General features: G+C 37.4%; 1 protein-coding gene across 5 annotated transcripts in view; it reads right to left on the bottom strand.

The window, feature by feature from the left end:
• DGKI (diacylglycerol kinase iota) overlaps positions 1-16588 on the bottom strand; it is a 219082-nt gene that overhangs the window by 89047 nt on the left and 113447 nt on the right. For all 5 annotated transcript variants that reach the window (XM_066998132.1, XM_066998135.1, XM_048051847.2 and 2 more), the window contains 8 exons: positions 15656-15769; positions 14929-15066; positions 13682-13760; positions 9937-9992; positions 9419-9481; positions 9125-9198; positions 7551-7662; positions 4429-4628 (listed from right to left, as the gene is read on the bottom strand). In XM_066998132.1, coding sequence (XP_066854233.1) covers positions 4429-4628; positions 7551-7662; positions 9125-9198; positions 9419-9481; positions 9937-9992; positions 13682-13760; positions 14929-15066; positions 15656-15769 — 836 coding nt within the window. The remainder of the gene's footprint in view (positions 1-4428; positions 4629-7550; positions 7663-9124; positions 9199-9418; positions 9482-9936; positions 9993-13681; positions 13761-14928; positions 15067-15655; positions 15770-16588) is intronic.

The following is a 16588-nucleotide window of genomic DNA, read 5'->3' as shown; positions in this document are numbered from 1 at the left end:
AGGGAAACATGCATTTTATATAAAGTGACTCCCAGGACTGACTCTTGGTGTTTATATTCAAATGGTCCCTTTGATTTCTTCAAGGATATGGAACATCATTTTACCTATAAGCTGTTCCTTCTTCTATCTCTTCTATCATGCAGACCATTCTTCCTCAACCTGAACTAAAATCTATCCTTTGGGGTTCATACAATGATCACTAACTGAAACTTACTGAGCAGCATACTAAACTGTAGTTTCCAACTAGAAAATGATTCCTGTAAAATTGAGCCATGGCTTCTCTTGTTATTCCACACACATTTTACTTTTAATTCACAAGACCACATTCCTGGCTTGATCATAGAAAACCAAGCTCTCATGTTGTCTCTTTCACAAACTACCTTCACTAATAGAGATTAAGGAATCAGAAATCAGCTGGCAAGTCTTTTTAGAGAAGGAGAGTAAGATTATTATTATTATTATTATTATTATTTAAAAAAAAAAAAAGTCTGCTGATCTGACTGTAGCAAAAACTTGCTTTTGCTGGTACATTTAGCAAACACGATGGGGAAAACCAACAGAAGAGACATATGAGAAGAAAATAAACCTGCCTTTTTTGCCACAACCTCAGTATCTGCCTTGTTTCCATCCATAACCAAATGTCAACTGCATCACCTCATTCTTGCACCTACATTCCTTGCATCTAAAAAGGTGTTTCTGGATTGTTACACTTTATTGGTTTGTTACTTATCTCTATTTTTAATGCATTGTAGGATGACAAAGAGGTTGTGTCTGCCTTTTATGTTTGAACAGCCTCCATTAGAAACAAACTAGAACAAGCATTGTAACTGTCCACCAAGCAATGACTGTCCTCCACTGTGCTCCAACTCAAAAATTTAAAATTGTCATGAGAGTACAAACTGAAAATAGGCCATCTTCTCTTGCTCAAGAGTATGTTTATAATCTGTCATATCAACAAAACTTAACTTTCCAAAAGTAAATATTGAAAAATGAATGCTTGATGAACAATAAGAAGAATTCACTATTTGCAGCAAGTAGTCCGTAATTAATTTGAAATATTTAATATACTGAGAAAGTCATTTTTTGTTTGCAGGCAATTCAGCAGTGAAAGAAAAATTAACTAACTAAATAAAATATTAATTACCAGTAATTTGCTCAGCTCAGACAAAATTCAGCACAGCATATTTACTTGTTCCCTAGTAGCTTGAACGAAGCTATTCACTCTGTTGCTGCTGTCAACAGGAAAGGCAAGCTCCTTCAGTTCAAGTAACGCCACAAAAAGAAGTGTTTTTTTTTCCTTAATTTGATTGCATAGTCACTGTTTTAATTAGTTATTTTTAACAAACTAAGAAATTTTACCCTGTTCTAAAGTGCTGCTTAATTTCCCTGACACCTTGAAAAGGTCATATTATTCAGTAACAGATAAAACAGAATCAACATAGAGGAATTTCAACCCTGAAGGGTTGTGTAGAACCATGTGAGGCAATGTCTGTGCAATTATAAGGTGATAGAAGCATAAAAGTGGGAAAATGGAGGGAACAAACATGTCAAACAAGGCCCAATCCTTTTCTGCTATATACAAGTGTCCTCTGTAGGAGCATCTACACATTTCAAAGGAGAGCAACTGAAATCAGGAAGATGGGCAACTCTTACAGTCTCAGAAGAACTATGTTTCTAAAGCCTTCTTGCTCCCAAGCAAGAAAAGGATGTAATCTCTGTTCCTTCTCAGCTACAGTAAATATGGGTTCTTCAATTTTAAAATACTATTTCTCCCCAGAAACTAGAGCACATCCACAAGGCAAATGACAAACTCACTATACTCTAAACACTCTCTCCTCAAAACTCCCAGAACAAAGAAGAACATAATAAGAAAACAGAAACAAAGGGTAAGGCATCTTAAAAACCAAATCTTTTTCCATTTATGACACTGGATTAGATAAAATTGCAAAGAGCTCTCCTACTTATTCTCCTCATCTATCAATATCCTCGTGGCCAGCAATAATAGCAACTCTGAGTTACTGTGATACATGATAATTTTATAATCACTTTCCTTGCAAGGAGCCCATGAACAGCTGCCTAATAATTGAGGGAGTAGCTCCAGACCCACTCACTAATATGAAACATATAATATTCAGATGACAGTCTTAAGAAAAAAAATAAATATGTTCAATCAGATATAAGAATTTCTAGTAGATTTTAATGGAATGAGGAGACATTCTAGCTATCAAGTTAAGAAGTGTAGATAAACATATTTAATTGAATATTTTCTCTTGTGAAATGCTGCAATACAGCCTCATAATGAATTTACTTCTTAAAATATCAAATGCCTCCTAGAGTTTAACCTTTAACATGCCATTTACTTTTTGTCACACTAGAATAAGTAATTCCTATCTCTCATTCCCCTTCCGCACTTGAGAGCAACGTACATAACACACAGATATATACACACCATGAGGTTCACACCATGAGGCTGAAACTAAAATAGTCAACAGATCATTTGTATTTTTCCAGAACACAGGTCTACAGAGAAGCATCTCAGGCAAATCAAAAGACTCAGATAGCAACAAAGCATGTCATCATAACTTATCCAAGTCAAGCTAAACCAGAAAGATTATCTTCTTCACAACTGGCATACACTATGACTGTATTTCCCTATGACAGTTCAAATTCAGACATCAAAATCCAAGCCTAGCCATGCTAATTATCAGATCAAATTATCAGATCAAAATACTAGGAATTTTCTTTTTTCATTTGCATTAGCTTCCATTGGTGTAGAAAGAGATGCCTCAGGATTGCTCTCTGCCCAATTTTAGCTTTCACAAATGATTGAGCTGTAGTGGCTGGATGAAATCAGGCATCACTGCTCACAGGCTATTCTTTACTCTTCAAGAGCGATGAGTATGCCTTATGCATTTTCCTGACAAACAGGAATTGCACATTACAGACACGAGGGTCTACTGAAGCTTAAAGCATCAGTCTCGGTAAGAGAACGCTAAGTGCTAAACTGAATAGGAAGATGTTGAAAGTAACCAAGGAGGCCTTGATTACGTGAACAGATTGACAAACAGAATAACAAGAAGCTCTGAAGGGTTGAAGACAAAGTTTGAAGAGAAACAATATCTTTCACTACATGACACAGACCGAAAACACAGACAACCTTTAAAATACCTAAAGAGAAAAAGGTGTGTCTGAGACCTTGTTGGCTTTTTCCAACTAGATTAGTCTAATGAAAGACATTATTTCTCTTCACAAGTGTTTCCTCACTTATTCCCTGACACAGTAACACCTGCAACAACAAAATCTCTCACCCAGATCCCCAGAAAAGTGAAATCTTCAGTGCATGGATGCATAAATGAACTGCGTATCCTTCATAACTTAAAACTTTTAGGTCCGTACCTCTCTATAGAATGGACAGACTGTTTTGCATCACTTCAAAACTTGATGAAAAACAGCAAAGGCACTTATCCCTCATTTTTAGCACAAATGAAGACCTCCTGTATGAAAAGTATAAAAATTAGGTCTACAAAAATAATCTGAGTGATTTTATTGAGTGAACATTTTCATAGGTTAAAATGAAAATATCTTTCTTCTATTAAAATATTTCTGTAATACAAATAAATTTTAATTATGAAAAGGAAAGTTAGTCTTGTATTTTCTTCTTTGTGTGTTCCTGGTTTCCAATTGTTTTTGCTTTTCTCTGTTCATCTTTACACTACTTGTGCTACCTCCATCTCATGCTATGTATTCTTATTTTCTGATCATCATTCCTTACTCTTCCCCTAGTTGCTGGTTCCTTAATCCACCAATCTAATCTTCAATAGTACAATCTACTGCCATTGAGCACAGGAGACTAGAGGAAGAGTTCTTACTTTTAGCTAAGTCGCACTGGATTTTCTCGTTTGGGTTTCTATACTGGAGATTCCCTATAAAAGTGCAAAAATCCCTTTCCAGGACTCCAGGACTCTCTCCTTTAGCAGTCCCAGGCAGCACGCTCCCACAGTACAGACTGCAAGATGTCCTCAGTAGCTCTTGTTTGTGGCAATTTGTTATAGTCTCTAATGGAGCTTAAAAAGCAGGCTGATAGAGCTCAGAAAACAAACCATAAGAATTTTAAGGGCAAATAGCATAGATATGCAGAGCTGCCATAAGCCAAGAGGCATACCGCTGAGCCTACACAGACATCTCTAAATATATAACTGAAAGATACAACACCTTTCTAAAAGCAAGACAGAGGAGAACCCAGAAGGTAAAAGAACAAGAGGAAGCCAGTAAATTAATTACAATACAGTAGAAAAAAAGTTCAGGAGATGTGATTGATCTTTTTTTTCTTTTTAAATGCACTGCAACTCCAGTACATGCAAAATCTATAACTGAATACACTGGCTCAAACAGGCTTCCTGGCATAGGACATGCACATATCCAACTCACTCATTCAGCAGAGGCATAGATGTTCTCCTCTTGCTTTTCTGCACCATGTTGGCTTGGTTCCTTAATGAGATCCGAATGAGCGAGGGAGCCAAACGACAAGGTTCACCATCCACTTGCATGGGGATTGACTTGTATGTTAAAAGCGTCACCTCACGGCACTGATGCAGCCTCTCTCCGTGACCACCCACTTGGAGAGCGGCCTGGAAGGGGGAGGGAGGAAGGAGAAAAATACACCTCAAAACAGATATTTGAGTCAGTTAACAAAATCCAGAATGCACTGTTTTGCTGACAGCATGAATTACACAGCATTATATGTGTAAGACGTTCTAATAAGGGACAACGGATGTACTTTGATTCAAAAATTTAAAAGGAGGACTTAATATTTTACAAAGAAAACTGGTACGCAACAAGCAGGTAAATCAGGACAGGTACTAACCGTATATGCATCACGTCTCATCACCTTGTATAAGTCAAGGATATTTTACACAAACTTACAAGATACATACACATAAATGTATATCTGTGTTCATTCCTAAGAGTTTCAATATGTGTTTTGTTGCTTTGTTTTTACACTAACAGCAATGTTACATTTTTTTTTCTCTTTGAAACTACCACCATAATTGTGTAAATCTAGGAGACAGAAGGATGATTTCCCCTTCCTGAACAGAATAGAATCCTTAATGTGAATTAGATAAATCTAAAATCCTTAATTATGAGAGGTTACGCTGCAGCTCAACATCAAGACCAGACAGGCTGAAAAGAACAAGAAGGACCTTGTTAAAAACAATTACATATAGTGTTCAAGAATTTATTCCAAAGAAATGAGACAAGAAAGGCATGGACATGAGCAGATTCTTCAAGTTTTAGGCAGACATGTTTGGGCAGAAATGTATTTTATAAGTGAGGAATATGACCATTAGCTATCAACTGTCATATGCAGAAAAAAAAATTAAATGTATTAATGCACTATTAACAGAGAGCAGCCTAAATACTAGTCAGGAACTTAGTCTGGCTCTGTGCACATCATATTGTGGAAAAAATTATAATATGATTAATAATACAGCTTATGAAGTAGTTCTCCTCATTGATCTCACAGACCTTCTTGGGCATGACCAAGCACATCTGGGAGTCCTACAGAGCAAGTCAGAATTATGTGTGTGTTCTAGAGTTACATCCTCAGCACCACAAGCAATACAGATTTGTAGATAATCAGTTTTGAACTGATTTTCCTTCAGAAAAAAATAGCAGCTCAAAGGTCCATGCTTCTTAAAAAAATATAAAATAAATAAATATTCAGGGATGAAGTGATAAAAGGTTCATTCTACAAGATCTATCATGTTAATAGAATTTTTCCTACCTGTAGGTTATTTCCCTAACTCACTAGATTGATCAAAAATAGAAGCTGTAAAAGAATCCATAATATAAACGGGCTAATGATTGCTGGTCAAAATGACCTTTTACTTTTTCTCACTTTGAAGATCTGATTTGTCTAAATATATCTTTGAGGAAACAAACAACATTATCAGAGGTATTCACTGATTAAGAGCAGGGACCTGAGTATGATCAATACAAATTTGCTAAGAAGCCCAGATACCTGGCCACATTAAGTTCAAGCCTTTGGTAGATTAACACAATTATGGCGATATCTACCACTGCATATAATCATCCTCTGAAGAAACTGTCATTGTGTTTGACCACTTTGATAGTAGAACACTGGAGTACTTTTGTAACTCAGCTTTAGATCACTTTAAGGACAGCATTGACAAAAAGTTAACTGCCAATTTAAAACTGTTGGTTGAATTTTCTTTCCCTAATGGAACAAAAAGAACAATATGACTCAATTTTCACAACATTTTGGATGGCCATACGGAAGTTATTACTATTCTATTTTCAGTAAATGGATTTGACAATTATATAAACAAGAGTCACATGGGAGTGAGAAACGGTGATGTTTCTGGATACCAGTCCTATGTTGTCCTGTTATTTGGTATATTTATGTTATGAATGTACAAGGTGATGACCTGGTACTAAGACTGATAAGGGATGCTCACTCTTATTTGTGTACATCTTCTGTAATAATACATTAGCATCACCTTAGGTACTGACATACAGTATAAGAACGTATTTTTAATGTCTGTTTTGGTTGATAATAATTTCAATTTAATATCTGCATTGGCTAAACTTATTCTGCCAACAATATTCAGAAAATTCTGATTTTCTTAATGCATTTTTTTTTTAATTCCCCAAGTGAAAAGAAAAAAGAATGTTTTTAGGACAGTAGTACAGGCAGTCAAATAGAACCAGTTAAGTTGTCAAGAATGACCCAGACTTAAACTCAGATTCAAAATGCAGACATTGCCTTCAAAGACTGTTAAGTCCCTATACTGCAAAATAAAAGCAGGATGCAGGTCACTTCTACAACCTGACGATCAACACTGATGCAGTACATTTCTTTCAAATTGTGTCTCTCTCTTTTGCTGAGAGAATGCATATGAGAATGCAAATGAGAATGTACTCATCTGAATAGCATGCAGTTTTTCACTAAGTACCCTAACCTTCAAAAGCAGATTTTCCAAAGTATTTTGAGATAAACACTATTGTAATCTGTCAAAACAGCTGGTTTTTAGGAGAAAAATATCTGCTAAGGAAAATAATTTCATATAGTATTCCATATTTTTCTCCAGAAGCCAGTTTTAGGAAAAAAAAAAAAAAAAGGAACTTTTATGTCACGGATTGAATTATACAAAAGCTAGAAAGAAACAGCAGTAATTATTTGACCATAGAACATTCCCACAGTAAAAACATGCTTATATGCTGTTTGTTTCACTGTCATGATCTTGCTGTTTAATTTGAGAGCATTTTAAAGCACTGCTAAATATGTGTAAATTAAAAGTATGCTCTTTGCAAAATATTGTTATTATTAAAAAACACTTATTTACAAACTACAGTTTTTCCCCCTCATTAAAAACCTAACAGCAGAGCATATTTTGGCCTTAGCTGAAAACACAGAACTGTGGTGTTTTTTTCAGTATTTAGAACAAATTTCTCCTCTGTAATGCTACCCACAGAATTCACTGAGTCTGGTCCCACCTTCAGGAGGGCAGCAGCTTCCATATACTCACCAGTGAGGCCATTGTGAACCCAATGACTTCAATGTAGCCATCATCATGCCGCTGAGGCTCGAAGTCTCTGTGATCTCCAGGGTTTCCCCAGGGCATTGTGCCAGCACAATACCTATAGAAAGTTTGGAAAGCAAGCTTTGAGAAAACAGTTTTCCCTGATGGGTCCTGACTATTAGCTTGACTATTGGCCTGTTCTGATCTCCTCCAGAAGAAACACCGAAACATCTGTTTCAGGATGTAGTCGAGGGACAATTAAAAGTTATGTTGACACGGAATGGACAAAAGGAGAAACCTGGTCTCTAATTTCTAAGCTGGTACAGCATCCACAAATTTAACCATCACAGTCTTCGGAGGGTTCCTCCCCAGCAGGGAAGTGGGAGAAACACTAAGCAACAGGCAACAGAGCAGCACCATTTTGTTCTCCCTATTTGCTCTGCTCTCTGCAGATCAGGAGTTGAGCATCACTGGCACCTGTGATTTGCCTTCCTGAAATTTGCTTATCCCCTCTGCTAGGAAGGCACAGGGGTGCAGCAGCAGCCCCAGCCTCAGAGCTTTGTTGCTTCTCTCTCTGCTGGCTCATAAGCTCTGACAGCATAAGGACTGCAAAACGTTGCATGGCTTGAGGAGGCAAGGGAGAAATAAACAGGAACAGACGCAGCTGTCATATATACCTTTCCTACCATTAAAGAACAAATGTAAAAGTGATCTAAGAACAGGAGGGAGCTTCTGACAGGAGACACCAAATATCTCCTTACAGCAAGGGCAGTGCTGGACTACCAGGTGTTTGGGCTTGCACATGGAGTAAAGAGATAGGCTCCAAAGTGTGGGGCACAAGACAACCCATTTGAGGTGCAGGAAGAAAATATTTTTCGTACTGTTAATAAATAAAACTATTACTTCAATAGTGTTTATTTCATCTTTGTGACTTCCTTTTCTAATTTCTGTTTTTGTGTCTGTTTTATAATGTATATATTAGTATACTAATACATGTATATAAGTTGTAAATAAACATATATATTCATGCTCATTTTTTATTTATTTTTTTAACATTAGGGGTGCACAAACAAAAAGTTTTGGAGACCACTGGTCTAGAGAGCAGGAGACAGACAACTTTTAAAGATACAGACCTATTTCTATTTGGGCCACCTTCTACTATATTAAGAAAAAGCATTTATTTCAACAAATTTCATGTTTGTTTCTTGAAAAATATTGATTTTCTTTTTCCACGTCCCACACTGTTTCTAATTAGGCAGAAGACCAGTCATCTTTGTCTGGTTTACTATCTGGTTTGCAGGTTAGGCGCACAACTTTTGAAAGTAAGTTTGTTAAACAATCCTTTCTACTAATTCCATATCAAAGGATATTCAACTTTTTAAAGAATATTGCTGCACCCTGAACTCCCATCCTATTCCATGTTGCTAATTAACAGTATTATAAGCACCTAGCTCTCGGGAAAGCAGCACAGTAGCAATACACTTCCTGCACATCCACCCAACCTAGGACAACTTGCAGATATTGATTTTATTATTAATATTATTTTCTATTATAACTCCAAGCATCTGTCTTGAGCTTACCTGGGAATATTTAAAAACACTATACACTGGAACTTCAGCTCCTGGATCTTTGGAGTCAGGTCTGTACCATCACACTACAAAGCCAAAGTGACAGAGCACAGAGAAATTGCTGAATGGAGCCACAGACAAGAGAAGTGTTGCTGCTTTGTAACAGCTTTCCCAAGACTTTCCTTGGAATGTGATGCAAATGTCATGCTCAAAACTGAAAAGTAACAGAGCCATTAAACTCTCACCTCACTCTTTCTCCATTCCCCCCTCTTTCCACAATACTATGACACAATTTCCTATACTTACCACAACTTTAACGTGCTTGGATAAATCTCTTGAGCTTCTTTGCAGAAAGTCTGAAAAGGCTGCCTACAACAGAAATAACAGTAGGAATCATCATCATTGTCTCCTCTCCTCTATTTCCTCATTTCTTATCCCACCAAAGAGCTTATTACCAAATGCCATTATTTTGTCAAACCTATTCTTTCCTGATGTCAGGAAATATGATTTTTTTTAATATATATATATAAGTATATATATATAATTGTAAAAGTTATGATACTTCTCCTTTTGAAAGGTTAGCAAGAGAATGTCCTTGGGTAAAATATGATCAGTACTGTATCCAAGGGAATACTGTAATACAATCAGCACTCTCCAACAGACACGTGTGTGATTGCCAGCAAGAGTATATGTGTGTTTCTAACTTGCAGCAGGCAAAATGAATCGGTACAAACTGCTGGTGTGAGAATGGGAGGGAGAAAGGATATAGTAAAACATTCAAGAATCTAAAATAACATAATTCTGTAAAATGAATCACAACTCACCCCTGCATAAAACATTTTATTTCTAAATCGGCTATTGAATTTCTCTGGATTTGCTTCTGTGAAAAGATACAAAGGAAAAATATGAGCACCTTAATAAACTGAGTAGATTCCATTGTACTTTCAGATTTTCTATGAACATTGTAGTGCTTTCAACACACATCACTCAGTAAAAGTATTAACATGAATACATTTTTCTCGTGTGAGGTTTCTGCATCCGTGCCATTATCTGCTATCAGATTCCAAACATTGATATTGAATTCTTCCCCCTTCCTGTACAGTGAAAATAGATGGAAACATGAGCGAAGAGGTAACAAAAAAACAACCAGCTTGCTTAGCACCTCTCAGACTATTCATCTCACGACCCCTCCGTACCATCTGTGAGACTTCTGTTTTCACCAACATAGAACAGATTTCTTTAAGAGTTATTAGAAACCTGTGAAACACTAACCCATGCTCCAAAGCAGGACTAAATTGTTAGTAAATTATGAGACGAAAAAGAAATTCTGATGCATTACAAAGAGGATATCCAGAAAGGTACTCAGGAATTGCCATCTCTACCCGAATATTCCTGAAGCAAAATATAAGTGGTTATTCCAAAACCTATTTAGAGAGCTGTTTCATTTTGATTAGACTCAAAGGAATAGGGAATTTCAGTAGTCCAGTAGTAATGCCAATGCAATGGTTAATTATTCTCACCATTAAAATAAATCTGTGGATTTTTTTTTTCTTATTTTGAATGTTTCTGGCTTCTACTGCTAACTGCTAAATCTTATCATATTTCTCTGTCCATTAGATTAAAAGGCCCTCAACTATCAGATATCTTCTCCCTGAGTAAATACTTATGGGCGGAGATTAAATCTCCTCCTAACCTTCTCTCTGATAAGCTAAATGGAGCTCCTTTGATCTTCCAGTATACAGCATATTTCCCAGAATACAGGTCACTTTCATGCCTCCCTGGGGACTGCTTTCCAAGTCTGCAGCATCCAGAGATTTCAGAAGCAGTCCTTCTGATACTGTATACAGCAGTAGAACCATTCACCTACTCTTGCTCAGTGATTCTCTAGCAAAATCATCCAAGAAGTGACCTTAGTCTTTCTGGCTAAAGCAGAACACTGGTATAAACACTTCCAAATTACTTCATCTCAAATGACTATTTGCAACAACTCATCTAGTTCTCTTTGAAGTCACTACATCTCACAATATAATGCTCCATTTCATAAGATTGAGTTACGTTGTTTCTTGTGTGATTGTCTGCCCCACTATTGTCTCATGCATATGTTCTGTTGTGCAGTCAGGGTCACCTCTTCTTAAAATTATTCATTTAATCGCGTAAGTAAATCTCATCTTTTATTCACTTACTGAGCTGACAGTTCTTTACAGAAATTCTCAGAACCCCATTCTAAGAAGTGGGTGGCTCCCAAATGCTCAAGTCCCCATGCTTCATGTTCTCTGATGTGGTTATCCCCATTGGCAGCAGCCACCAGGGTACTGACTCTTACGCAGATCTTGTGACAAATATTGACCTGAATCAAAGCCCCAGTTTGGAGCCAGCTAAACAGAAAAGGAGACTTTCTGAGGCCAGGGACTCAGCAGTCTTTAAACATACCAAACTGCTCCTACCACTGACATGGCAGATGAGCATGGGCAAGGAGGAAAGATTGTTTCTACCAAGCTGAATAGAGCCTAAAGTTGACTAGAGTGTGAGTTCCGATTGTAGAAGCAAATCACTGATTGCGTATTCAAAGCTCACTCCATCCTCACCCTTCAACATTAACAATGTCAACAGGGATGAAGTAAAATGCTTAGTCCCTGCTCCACCAGAGCATAAACATAACAAAGGGGTAAACTGTGGCTCTGGAAAGAGTTGCTACCCGGAATGCTTCCTGAAGAAGCAAAGCTTGGAGCCAACCCTCCAGGCTCAATCTCATTAGTCACAAGAAAAGTGTAGAGGTTGCCATGGAAATAGCCACAGTCACATACAGGTTCCTCTGAGACACTGCAATCACTGCTTAGTTAAAATATAACAATTGAGCAATCTCCATAGCATAAAATGGCCCAATAGCCTGAGAGTTCAAATCAATCTTAATTTATTTTGGATTTAGGTTTTCTGTGTTTTTGTTGTTGGTTTTGTTTGTTGGGGGTAGGGGGAGGGAGGAAGGGAGGGTTGATCGGTTAGTTTTTGTATGTTTGTTTTAACACTACATGTGATTACAAATTTTCCACATAAGAAACTGCATACAACCACTTGTCTTATCGGGCCAAGTGCAATGGCCATGACAGTGCTACAAGTTTTCCTGAATCCATTGACTTCTAGAGTTTCTCTGGATTTTCATGACTTGTAAAAGAGGTCAAAATCTGTTCTGCATTGCATAATTCCACATGAAACACAACAAAACCCATGCATCAACAACACCTCCAAAGCTATAAGCTTTTCTCTCCTACAACATATAGGAGTGACTTCATATTTTTTAGCATTCAGGAGGGTAAGGAAACACTAACAGAATGACTTGTGAGAGCAGGCACTAGTGCTACGAAAAACTCTTCTGTCCATACATATCCACTCACAGATAGACAGCTTTCTCTGCCAAGTATTTTTCACCCACGTAAATTTTTAAAGCGCTGGCATCTCTGGAATAACATTCATTCTTTATAGGGCTCCATAATTTCATTATTAAGTAATGCCTCCATTAAGTGAGAAAGTAGCCATGCATTTCATCTGAACAGTATATTCACAGTCACATTAGCAATTCATGTTGATATGCATTCACAAAAAAAAAAAAAAGCATACAGCTGTCATCATTTCATTCATGTGCCCTTTTATGCCCCCTCATTATTATTCCTAAAGCTTGAAGCAGTCTTAAACATTATAAAATATGCATTAGCTCATTCCATCATGTACTCTGCTCTTTATTTAGCACGGCATTCAGGTGCTATCTTTTCATTTTGTAATGACACTGATAATATGAAAGTGAAGATAAGGGAGGCTGCTGTTCAGAGGAAAATCATGAATATGAAGCTGAAATGATCAAAAAGGGAACACAGGCAATTGGACAAGGTCTGTTTATACAAGCATGCTTGCCTAAACCATACAAATCTAACAGTTCACATCACTCCAAGGTCTACCTGTTAAGCCACATGTGGATTGGGTGGTAATAACTACCATCAGCAAGGGGACAAGCAAGATTCTGCAACAGCTCAAATTGCTGACAGTTTGAGGACTTCATTAAAGCCTTTCATTTGCTGAGATTTATTCTGGGTCTGTACCAAGTCCAATGACATTATGTTATACTCATCCATAGGTAACAGTTGTTCATTTCTAGATCAGCTATCCTCCTGCTACCCTGCTACCATCCTCACTGATCTTATCCTTTCTCCACCTTCACACTGTAGGAAACGCACCTGGCTTTTGTTCTTTCTGCTCTTATTCTGACACTTGTATGTCAGTGTAAGCTTCCTTTATAATTGTATTTGGCATCTCCTTTAAAAGGTCAAGAAATATAAAATCTCCCCATTTAGCCATTTTACTCCAGTGAATGCCATTTTTTCTTGTACTTTTTTCATTTTTAAATCACCAAATCCCTTGGAAACTCATGATACAATCATTTCCTTGCTACCTGTGGTTTGTACCTTGGGTTTGTATGTCCCAGCACTCTCTGAATTATAAGAACATAGCATTAAATTCAAATCCATTTGTAATTTATAAAATAACTGTCCAAGGTTAAGAAAAGAAAAAAGCTCCTCTTACCTCTGGATTCATGGAACTCCAGTGTAACATGTGCATCAAACCCAAGGCTGAAGTAATTATTGAAGACACTGAGTGGAAGCTATAATTGGATAATAGAAAGACGTGTAAAAATAACACAAATTAATTATTCCATGACACACCAGGCATTAACTACTTTAAATCTGGCACCTCATGAAAAACTAAGGAAATGGAATAATTCAGGGAAGTGTATGCAGAAGTTGTTCTGAAGGCTAGTAACAGCTTGTGGAAGATATTCAAATACAAAAGCCTGAAGAACACAAGCACATCTACAGAGTTTTATGATCATATAAGTGTCTTTGTAAATACATCACAAGGTTCTTCATTTATTTTCTCATTGAGATTTCCCTGAACATTGCTCCACTTAACATGTCAATACAAAGGTTTTCCTAATGGCTGGCACTTCAAGCTCAGCATGGCGAATGAAACTCAAGCTGTGTTCTTCCTGCTTCATATATAACCAGGAGCAATGCAAGTCCCAGACAAGAAGCCCTAATTCTATTGAGGACACATGAAGCAGGGAAGAACACATCTGGCCTCTTCATCATTATACTGGCCCAGCAGGGCTGTAGAGAGAGAACAATAGCATCCAACAGATAAACTGGAAATTATAACTGAGAAGAGGAAAATGGTGCACAGAATCATTTTTTGATGACAGAGACACTTTCAACATCTCCAGTCCAAATGACATACCACTACAAATGTGATCCCCTCACAAAGATTTTACTGTTCTTCAACTCTCAAGGTACACTAATGGAGATCATATGGAGACCCACACACAAAGATGTTAAATCCAAACATACACTACTCCTTGCTGAAAAGAAGGGAACAGTTGGTATCCATCAGCAGAATCCTAAGGAATATAATTCTACATCATTTTTTAGATGTGCCTCTAATGGATGGTGTTCACAGTGTTCCTTCTCCTGCCACCTCAGGTTAACTAGAGAAAAAACAGCGACCTTTTAGATAAGATGCCATGGGGGTTTTGCCAGAATTTGGTTCTTAAGATAAATGCTTGAAATCTGAAAGTATAACAACAAATATGATGGCTGATATGCATTATGGTTCACATGTCACTGGAAGCACTGACACAAGAAAAGAGCAAAAGGTGAAGATGCAACTAGAAAATTAAAAAGTTTTGGAACTTCCCCACTCATACATCTTATGGTGTATCCCAAAAATGCTCTTAAGCATACTACAGTCTCCCTGGGAAAAAAGAAGGCTCTAACCTTACGAGCCCCATCCTCCAGCTCATCCTGTGGCAAATCTGGGTTGCGCTCAACCTGGAGATTCCACCGGTCCAGCTGGACAATGGTTCCATCTTCTACATGGCACAGGATCTTGGACACTGGCTCATCCGTGTAACCCTGGCAGCGGAATGAGTGTCACCAGAATATCAGCCATGGATAGACAAAACAAAGCAAGTCATTCATCAATTACCTAGAAGACCTCCCTCCTTTCATACAGATTTAAAACAGTGGATCAAATGTTCTTTAGAACACCTCAAAATATTGCTAGATTTTGATATATAAAACATTTTGGAAAACTATTGCTTAGGAACATAAGTCTTGGACAGGCATGGTAAGACCATAATGAGAAGAAATAGAGTGTGTTTGCCCTGTGTGAAATAACTCCAGTGTGTAGTCAAGGATAAATATTGAGAAAAAAAAAAGTTAAATATATGCTTAAATTATAAGTCTACCTATCATTCTCATTATTTAGCCTGAAATACCAGACAGATACATCTATGCTCCCTTTTATTACAACAATTACATCATTAATAATTCAAGCCACCAAACTGGAAACTGAACTGAGCTGTTGTGTCCAAGTGAAGCAGACCTTGCACAAAGCCCCACCAGCTATTTTAGCCAAAAGGAAGTTCCACACTACTACACCACTAAATAAGAGCAGCAAGTTGAGAACCCACATGTAAGGGTAACCCCAGTCAGTGCTTACCCCACCCCAGTTGAGGGTGCGGGCAAGGTCATTCCCAGTGCCAAGTGGAAGGACAGCCACAGGAGGCTGGGGGTTGAGCTGCAGTTCATCTAGGATGGAGAGGATCCACCCAACCTATAAAACCAGAAATGCAAAAAACTGTTAGTCATGATGATGAAAAGGGAAGCAATGAAGGAAAAATGCATGCTTTGATTGTATCCTCACCACACAAAAGGTCAAATAAAACAAAAGGGAGAAGGAAAAATAAGGATATCTGAAATTTAACTCTGCAACTGCCCCATCCAAGGTTTTGCCTTCCAGAGAGCTAGTAAAGAAGTCTTCATGAAGCTCCTGTGCAAGCAGAAGCAATAGAATGTAAACACTGGCTATTGTTAATGGCACACAGAGATTCTGAGGAAAGTCAGCAGAGAAGTTGCTATTCTTAAGAAATGATAACACGTAGAATCACACCAGGTATTTGTAAGGCTGCCTAAAAAAATTTCTCTGAAAAATATTGTAAGTTAAAATTAGTGAAGAATGATTAACAATGAATTAGGAATAATATGGACAGTTCAAGCTAAATATTTTAAATTACCCTTATGGTAAAGGAAACTAAATCTTTGAGAACTGCCAACTCAAGAGATGCTTTAGAACAGCAAGGTATCTCAGAGCATGTCCTGGAATAAAGGGTCTAGATCAGATCAAGCACTGAGGTCCAGAGGTCTCCCATTCCCTAGATGAGAGACCTTAGTGCTGAATTATTTCACTGTGACCAAAACATAATATAAATATAGATAGACAGATAGATACAGGACTTGTCTTGTTAAAAGACTATCTAAACTATAATGCTCAGGACTGAACACTGTGGGTTGGAAAAATGAGTCTGGATCTTTTGCACCATAAGCAATTTGGTTATTTTAGAAAGCTGATTCTCTCTCTTCCCCTACTCTGGAC

The sequence above is a fragment of the Anser cygnoides genome, chromosome 1 (assembly GCF_040182565.1).
Source record: "Anser cygnoides isolate HZ-2024a breed goose chromosome 1, Taihu_goose_T2T_genome, whole genome shotgun sequence".
NCBI lineage: Eukaryota > Metazoa > Chordata > Aves > Anseriformes > Anatidae > Anser > Anser cygnoides.
Note: the sequence above shows the minus strand (reverse complement) of the source record. Positions and strands in the feature narration are given on the sequence as shown.